The sequence below is a fragment of the Nicotiana tomentosiformis genome, chromosome 8 (assembly GCF_000390325.3).
Source record: "Nicotiana tomentosiformis chromosome 8, ASM39032v3, whole genome shotgun sequence".
NCBI lineage: Eukaryota > Viridiplantae > Streptophyta > Magnoliopsida > Solanales > Solanaceae > Nicotiana > Nicotiana tomentosiformis.
In genome coordinates this window covers 108,894,708-108,904,180 of record NC_090819.1, presented here as the reverse complement: position 1 = coordinate 108,904,180, position 9,473 = coordinate 108,894,708, and the positions used below count along the sequence as shown (strand labels likewise).

Sequence of the window (9,473 nt, the reverse complement as noted above, 5' to 3'; positions counted from 1 at the left end):
GGGCTTGGGCCAGTCTCGTGGGCCGGTTCTTGCCTACGAACCGTTAGAATCGGGCCCGTTTGGCCCGCCAAGGGACCGGAACCGGATATTTCTTTTATAAAAAAATAACCGTTTGGCTATTTAAAAAAAAAGTTGTTGGGCTTTAAAAAATAGCCACTGGCTATTTAACAAATAGCCATTTAACCCCCACCCCCAACTTAGTTTTAACCCCAAACTTTTTATAATTACACTTTTTTCCTATTTTCAACTATAAATACCCCCTCATTCTTTATTTTCTTACAAAATTAATATCAATCTATCACAATCTCTCTCTAATTTTCTTCTATACTTGCTACTATTGCTTACTTTATTCCAAAAAATAGTCAAAAAACATTGAGGTTGTTACAATTCGTGAAGTTGGTGAATTGAAGTTAGCTTTTAAGGCTAAGTGTAAAACTTGTGGTATGGAGTTAGATTTTAAATATTTTGGATCGCAGGGCGGGACAAGATCTTTGGTTGTACACATAAAAAAATACCCTAAAGATAACGTCAGATATCAATGTCTGAAAGCTTTGGCCGAGAGGAAAAGTGTACCTAGTCCTAGTCAGGCTGACTCTAGTACTGGTTCAAATCAATTTCAACTGGGAGTTAACATTGTTACCGCTGGTATTTTATATTATGATTATCGCGCTTATTTTTCTTGCGAAATCGGGTTTCGACATGTGACAACTCTTTTAAGGAGGTATTAAAAGAGGAGAGTCACCACCTAACGATTTTTAAGGTGTGTTAGGGCACCTATTTGCAAATGACTCCGGTTTAACTGGTCAACGCCACTAAAGATCGGGTAAGGGATCAAGTTACCTCAAAGAGAAGGTGTTAGGCACTCCTCGAGGTCCACAACTGTGGGTTCCAGCCAAACTTAAATTATATGAATTAGTCTATGTGATTAAGTAAGCAAAGAGAGTACAAAATCTAGGAATTTTATTACAAAGAGATGTTGAATAGGGAGGTACATTTATTTTTTTAAATTCTAATAGAAAAGAAAGGAGGGGGGGGGGGGGTCCTAAGTTTTATATCCTAAAGGATCACCCCGTGCAACATAAATAATATTTCGTAACTCCCTTAAGATAGGGTGTTACTCATATTATCTAGCGGGCACATACTATCATCTCCTGCTACCCGATTACTATGTTAAAGTTGTTTACCTAAGATCGCTCTAATTCAATTCTAAGTCGTGCCCTATGCGTGCACTACCCGTCCCATACCTATGGTCCAGGAGGTTTTAGACCTCTCTTTGGATGGTTCTAGACCTTATCTAGGCTGCTCAAAAATGCAATATTAGGCGACAAACAAAACATATAAAGACTTCACATAAAAGCAATTGAGGGTTCGCATTGACCTCCACGCTTAAGCAGCGAATGCACGCAAACACAAATGTCAATTAGGAAGCTGCAGAATCCAGAATCTTAAACCTATAGACATGCTTTCTAGGCGATTTTTGAGTTAAAGTATGCGGGCAATTTCAGATGCAAGACATTGCTTATAGACAAAATTATTCAGGTATTACAAGCTGATTATTGAAGGTTTTAAGTTACCAATCCTATATGTGTTATGCCTAGGTGATCTATGCAGTTGAGTATAACAAAATCTGCTGGGAAAAGTCATAGAATTATCCAAATTTTCCTAACAGCGACGCTCAGGAAACAGTGTTTGAGTAGTCTAGTATTAACCAATTAACGAGCAGTTATTTCCTATAGGCAGGATCTCTAACGCACAACACTTTAAAGCTTATTTTATCGTCATATCTTAATCATATAGGCATAATTTCTAGGTGAGCAGCGCCAAGTAGAATAATTGCAATCATATAGGCATAATTTCTAGTAGGCGATGAGGATTGACAGAAACATCGATGAGAAACTAATTCCTATAGACATGTTCTCTAATAACACATAACAATAAATATAGTTTCAGCATTTGGGGTTTGTGAGCAGACAATGTGTGTGTGTGTGTGTGCTTCTTCTAATTTTGTAATTTCTACAGTGTACATGTAATCGAATAACACATATAGCAAATAAATTACCAAGTCCTATAGGCATGTTATCTACCCATTTTGCATGTAAATATTAAATTCTACCCATTTTTCCTTTTTACTAACACTCCAATTGTTTATACAAAAGTTATTATAGGCCCAATAGTGAGTAAAAAAATACAAATGTTACACAACAGTGACAATAGGCACACAATAGGCTAAACATGAAATACCCAGTATTGTCTAAGCCTTCAACAACTCTCACATAGCGTACCCAGACCTCTAATATGGGCCATATCCAACACACAACTCCAGAATCCATAAAGGAGCCCAAAGTCAATTTATTCAACCATAGCACCAAGTGTTGCACATTTAAATCAGCCAATTCAGGTACACAACAAATAACAGGACGGAATAGGATGAATATGAGTAGTTTGGGATTTAGGGAATGATTAAGGACCAAGCCCTAGTGTGTCAGAGTTCACAAGGGTCTTAATTGGATCCTGAGCAGTGCTCACACTAGTGGGGTCAATAATAGAACCTAGATAGCCTTGGGTTTCAGCCGGCTAAGAATGAGAACTCAAGAGAGCCCAAATGACGAGTGAAAGATAGTAAACCAAGGTTGAGAGACAAAGATGGGGGGGGAGGGGGGTTACAAACATAGTCAAGTTGATCACATAGAGCAAATTATCAAACAGGCCTTAGGGCTTTAGAACAGACTTAGCAAAGATTAAAAAAAAAAACAAGTTTGACACCTAGTGCATAAATAGTCGTACATTAGCAAAACAAGTTTGCAAGATTGGTGAAGGTAGCATACACAGATTCATAATAAAGGAAAATGTCCAAATTATGCTAAGTGTAGATCCTAATGTTATGAAATAGTCATACTAATTTGGCTGCAGAATAACATTTAGACATGATAAAAGCAGATTACAACTACTGGTGAATCAGGGAGTTAAAACATGCTAAATGGCACACTGATAGAGAACATGATCAAAATATGCTATATAGGCAAGCTATCACCACTGAAATTCAGAATAGGATAGGAAAATATACTTGTGCCATGTAGTGAATGTAAACATTCATGTTTTGAATACAATTGACTAGCTAACGAAAGAGAGCACAAATTATGTAGACAAAGCATATTCGAATAACAAGATTGATGTCCTAAGGCAAAATTAAACACCAAGAGATGCTAACAAGTGTAAAGGTCCCAAACAGTAGTAATTCTTAACACATGGACTAGTCAGATTTGAAAAATATCTATTTAATAGAACCAGGTTTAGGCATGCTTGAAGCTAAAAGTTAAAGAGACCTAAAAAATTGAAGAAAGCAAACAGAATTGCACACAAAACAGCCTAAAAAAACATATTAAACTGACGAACTTCAGGAGTGAAAATATATGTAAATCGTAGATACATAGGAATGAAATTACAAAGTTTAGTAACTCATCAGTTAAACGAAGAACAGTAAAGAATGAACTTCCACAGAAAATCTAGAATCCCAATGTGTCAAAGTTCCCAAGAGCTTCGATGAACTCAGGGCAATGCTCGCACCAAGAACAGGTTAAGTAATAAGGTGTTAATGGCCTTGACTTTCAGTCGGCCAATACAGAATACAGAGCAAGAGAGTAGCAAAACCCTAATTTTTAGTGAAGAAAATCAGTTTCAAAGTCTCTCTTAAAGGGAACTTGGGAGGGGTTTATATAGTGACAGTAATTGGAAGAACAATTATGGAAAATAATCAATTAAACATAAATAGGGAAAAAAAATCAGTCAAATTTAAGTAGGAACAAGGAAAGTCACCTGCATAGCCTATTCCGAGTAGAAATAGGTAAAAAAGACAAACCCTAGTTGGAAAATGGTAAAAAATTAGCCAAGAATCCCGGTGAATCGAGCCCACATGATCCTATTGAGAGTGTATACAGACGGATTTTTGTCTGGATCTTATAGGTTGAGGATGATTACACTTGATTCGGAGAGGTAGTACTTGCCAAAATCGGGCAAGTACAAAGTAACACCACGAACGGGTGAATGGTAACGAGATAATATAAATAAGGTAAGCAGATTAAAGTTCCTCAGAGAAGGGGGAGGGTTTCAGGGCGGCGAGTTAGAGGGAAATGGGATTAGGGTTTGGGGTTGGGTAATTTAAAAGGGTAGGTTGATTGTGGGTCGTTGATCTTAGAGATCAACGGTCAGGATTTTAAAGAGGGAGTGGGGCGGGTTAATTAAATGGGTATGGGTGGTGGGTTGCTGGTGTTGGTCTAGGGGTTATTGGGTTAGGGTATTTGGCCTTTTGGTCCGAAAATTAGTTAAAAAATTGGGCCAGCTCTTTTAAATAGAAATTAAAAGGGAAATAATTTAATAAAATAACTAAATAAATATATAAAAATGCTACTTATGCAAATTAATACTTTAAACAATAATAGAAGACTACAAAAAATATAAAATATTATTTTGACCCTAAATGAAATGTCAATTGCAATAAGAATGCAAAATATAGGCTATTATTGCAAATTTATGCGAATAGCCTAAAAATACAATTATAATTATATAAAAATGAAGTGAAAATATTTCAAAAATATATTAGGGATGAAATAATAATTTGAAGTGATTAAGTCATCACAAAGAATTTAAAAGGGTAATTACTGAATTTTTTATGTAAATTAATGCGAGAAAATTAATTTAAAAGCTCTAAAATTATGGAAAATTATAAGAAGTGCTTGTGTAAATCTTGTAAATTAAATAATAATGCAAAATAATATTTTAAAAGTATATATATTGTTTGAAAAATATATGAGGGCAAAATCGGGTATCAACAGCTATCCCTCTTTACCCGGGAATGATGAAAGAGTTGTCGGGTAAAGAAAACGATGACCGATTTTGACCGAATGAGGTGATTTGAAAAAATAGAGGCCGAACCCTGGTTCCTGAGTTTCCTACATACCCTGATGTTACGGGAATCAGGCCGTGTGTAGTTCTAGATCCAACGATGAACTGAACCGATGGAGTTGTTATCGGAATGGTCGTATGCTTCGGAAAATGTTCTTTTGGGGTAGGACAATATCAGATGAATTTATGCGGAGTCATCGATGTGAATCTTAAACGTTACTGATGGATCACTGAGTAAATATCTGAACTGTCATAGAGTAAAAAGCGGGTAATTGATGGTGGTTGGTTACGTTTGGAATAATTGCAGGATGTGAATATTGAACAGAAACCGGAGCGAAGATTGCTCCCGTTAGGAGAACAGTTACTTCCTAGATTACCTGCAAAACTTAAAACATGATGCATGCAAGTATATATGGACGGTGAGGATGATGTCCTTAGACCATGACGTCCTGGGCCATGAATCATGTGATAAGGGATTCACAGGACATGAAATGATGTCCTTGGGCCATGAGAATGGTGCCTCCAAACCATGACGCCTTTGAATAATGATGTGCACTTTTGAGAGATCCTCGGGCCATGGAATGGTGTCTTCCGGCTATGAGGATGATGCTTTCAGACCATGACGCCTTTGGATAAAATGGCGATATTTCAGCCCATGAAATGCAAAATATGATGTTTGGCTGTATGCGAAGATGAGACAAGACAAGGCTTAGTCTTGGGTAAGATAAGGGCAGTGCTTAGCCCTGGGTGAGTAGAGGATAGTGCTAGGTCTTAGATAGCGTAATGGAGATAGTATTTAATCTTATACGAGGAAAAGGCAGTGCTTAGCCTTATGCAATTAGGGAGGCAATGTATAGTCTCGATGCGAAGAAAGACAATGCTTAGCCTCGTGCAATTAGGGAGGCAATGTTTACCCTCATACAATTAGGGAGACAATGTTTAGCCTCATGCAAAGAGGAGACAATGCTTAATCTCATGCAGTGAAAGGCAGTGCTTAGCCTCATGCAATTAAGGAGGCAATGCTTAGCCTCATGCAAAGAGGAGACAATGCTTAGTCTCATGCAGGGAAAGGCAGTGCGTAGCCTTATGCAATTAGGGAGGCAATGCTTAGCCTCATGCAAAGAGGAGACAATGCTTAGTCTCATGTAGGGAAAGACAGTGCTTAGCATTATGCAATTAGGGAGGCAATGCTTAGCCTCATGAAAAGAGGAGATAATGCTTAGTCTCATGCAGGGAAAGGTAGTGCTTAGCCTTATGCAATTAGGGAGGCAATACTTAGCCTCATGCAAAGAGGAGACAATGCTTAGTCTCATGCAGGAATATGAGACAATGATCAATCTCGATGCAAAGAAAGGCAGTGCTTAGCCTTATGCAATTAGGGAGGCAATGCTTAGCCTCATGCAAAGAGGAGACAATGCTTAGTCTCATGTAGGGATAGGCAGTGCTTAGCCTTATGAAATTAGGGAGGCAATGCTTAGCCTCATGCAAATAGGAGACACTGCTTAGTCTCATGTAAGGAAAGGCGGTGCTTAGCCTTATACAGTTAAGGAGGCAGTGCTTAGCCTCATGCAAGAAAACAATGAGTGATAGTGAGAAAGTAGAGTATTTCTTAGCTGGAGATGCTTGCGATAGATAATTTGTTGTTTTGAAGGTAGTGACCTGATGTGTCTGCAGATATTGTTGTCTTATTGTGCTTGCATCTAAAGAGTTTTGTGGGGGAAGGTTGGTCTATTCTTTCACCTTTTTGCTTTGCTTTTGCTCCTGTCTTGAGATCATGTTTGAGTTACCCTGGGCAGCATCTGGATTTTATAGAAATAAAGTTTTTTCGAAAAATATGCATGCATTTGATGAGTGTAGTTATTTGAAATATGATAGTATGCAATATTAAGTAATCTAGATGAGCCAATGACTGTAATATTTTTTAGAGACATTGCGACCTCCTTACTTTAGAATTTTTAGGGTCCTCCTCAAAATTCTGCCACAGTCTAAAAACAATCCTTTGACTGTTCTGCATATGACGAAGTTGGCTGGACTAGCTTTAGAATTTTGAGGGTCCTCCTCAAAATTCTGCCCCAGTTTCTGATCATGGAAAAATGAAGATTTTATTAAGATGTGATCGAACCCACAGGGCTGCCTACGTATCCCCTCTTAAACGGGAATCAGGTCAAGCGTAGTTCAATTACATCAAATGAAGAAATATAAACAATCCTAAACATAGTATCTCTTGACTGCGTCTGAGTTGATAGGTTTTTGCCAAATTTCTCCGTCCATTTCTGCAAGTATAAGTGCCCCTCCTGTTAGTACTCGATGAACCATGTAGGGACCTTTCCAATTGGGTGAAAACTTCCCTTTAGCTTCATCTTGATGCGGGAAATTCGCTTTAGCACTAGTTGCCCCGGTGTGAATTGCCTTGGTCTGACCCTTTTATTGAAAGCTCTTGCCATTTTGTTTTGGTAGAGTTGACCGTGACATACTGCACTCATTCGCTTTCCATCAATGAGGGCCGGTTTCTCATATCGGCTCTGTATCCATTCTGCGTCGCTGAGCTCGGTTTCTTATATGATTCTCAGAGAAGGGATTTCTACTTCGGCAGGGATAACTGCTTCAGTATCGTAAAGCAATAAATAAGGAGTTGCCCCAGTTGATGTGCGAACTGTGGTACAATATCCAAGCAAAGAAAACGGTATCTTCTCGTGCCATTGTTTGTAATTATCTACCATCTTCCTCAATATCTTCTTGATGTTCTTGTTGGCGACTTCTATAACCCCATTCATTTGCAGCCTATATGCTGTGGAATTAAATTATTATGCTTGATATTGAAAGTTTCACACATAGCCTTCATTAAATCACTGTTAAGATTGGCAGTGTTATCGGTGATGATTGACTCTGGAACCCCGAACCGGCAAACAATGCGATCCCGAACAAAGTCTGCGACGAACTTCTTGGTTACAACTTTGTAAGATGCAACTTAAACCCATTTTGTGAAATAGTCTATAGCCACTAGAATAAATCTATGCCTATTTGAAGTAGCGGGTTCGATTGGACCGATGACATCCATACCCCAAGAGGAGAAAGGCCATGGTGCACTTGTTGCATTGAGTTCATTGGGTGGCACTCATATCATGTCAGCATGTATCTGGCATTTGTGACACTTCTGGACATACCTGATGCAGTCTGTCTCCATGGTCATCCAGAAATACCCTGCTCTTAGTATTTTCTTGGCTAAGACAAAACCATTTATGTGCGGCCCACAAGTTCCGGCATGTATTTCCTCGAGCAATCTGGATGCTTCCCTAGTATCGACACACCGTAATAACCCCAGGTCAGGAGTCCTTCTGTATAGAATCTCTCCGCTTTGAAAAAAGTGATTGGCTAACCTTCGGAGTGAGTGTTTCTGAGTATGAGTTGCGTGCTCCAGATATTCTCCTTTTGCCAAGTATTCTTTGATGTCATGGAACCATGGATTTCCATCACTTTCTTATTCAACATGAGCACAATAAGCTGGTTGCTTATGAATTCCAATTGGGATAGGGTCGATGAAATTCTTGTCTAGGTGTTGTATCATGGAAGATAGAGTGGCCAATGCATCTGCGAACTCATTCTGAATCCTCAGAACATGTTTGAATTCTATCTTCGTGAACCTCTTGATCAGCTCTTGCACACAGTACAGATATGGTAATATCTTAGTATTCTTCGTGGCCCACTCTCCTGAAACCTGATGTACTAAGAGATCAGAATCTCTAATCACCAGCAACTCCTGAACGTTCATGTCAATGGCCAACCCGAGTCCCAAGATGCAAGCCTCATATTCTGCCATATTGTTGGTATATGGAAACCTGAGTTTTACGGATATCAGAAAATGTTGACTAGTTTATGATACTAAGACAGCTCCAATACATACTCCTTTGAAGTTTGCGGCTCCGTTGAAGAACATCCTCCAACCATCGTATGCTTCAGCGATGTCTTCTCCCACAAAAGATATTTCTTCGTCGGCAAAATACGTTTTCAATGGTTCGTATTCTCTATCTACAGGATTTTTTTCCAAATGATCTTCCAATGCTTGCGCTTTGACTGCCTTCTGAGTTACATAGATGATGTCAAACTCACTCAACAATATTTTCCATTTTGCCAACTTTCCGGTAGGCATGGGTTTCTGAAAGATGTAATTCAGCAGGTCCATTCTTGATATGAAATATGTGGTATAAGCACAGAAGTAGTGCCTCAACTTTTGAGCTATCCATGTCAAAGCGCAGCAGGTGCACTCCAGCAAAGAGTACCGTGCTTCATAGGGTGTGAATTTTTTACTCAGATAATATATGGCCTGCTCCTTTCTTCCCGTCTCATCGTGTTGTCCCAGAACACAACCAAAATCCCCATTTAGTATGGACAAATAAAGCAGCAAATGTCTCCCTGGTTTCGGTGACACCATAACAGGTGGTTTAGATAAATACTCCTTGATTTTGTCGAAGGCCTTCTGGCATTCTTCAGTCCATCTCGTTGCGGCATCTTTCTTCAACATTTTGAAAATTGGTTCACAGATCACAGTTAATTGTTCTATGAAACGGCTGATATAG

General features: G+C 38.8%; 1 protein-coding gene across 1 annotated transcript; it reads right to left on the bottom strand.

Annotated features, from left to right (window-relative positions):
* Positions 1–8,377: 8,377 nt before the first annotated feature.
* On the bottom strand, positions 8,378–9,079 carry LOC138897976 (uncharacterized). The gene is made up of 2 exons (XM_070184004.1): positions 8,832–9,079; positions 8,378–8,735 (listed from the first exon to the last, which is right to left on the bottom strand). The coding sequence occupies exons 1-2, from the start codon at positions 9,077–9,079 to the stop codon at positions 8,378–8,380; spliced, it is 606 nt and encodes a 201-aa protein (XP_070040105.1).
* Between the last annotated feature and the right edge of the window lie 394 nt (positions 9,080–9,473).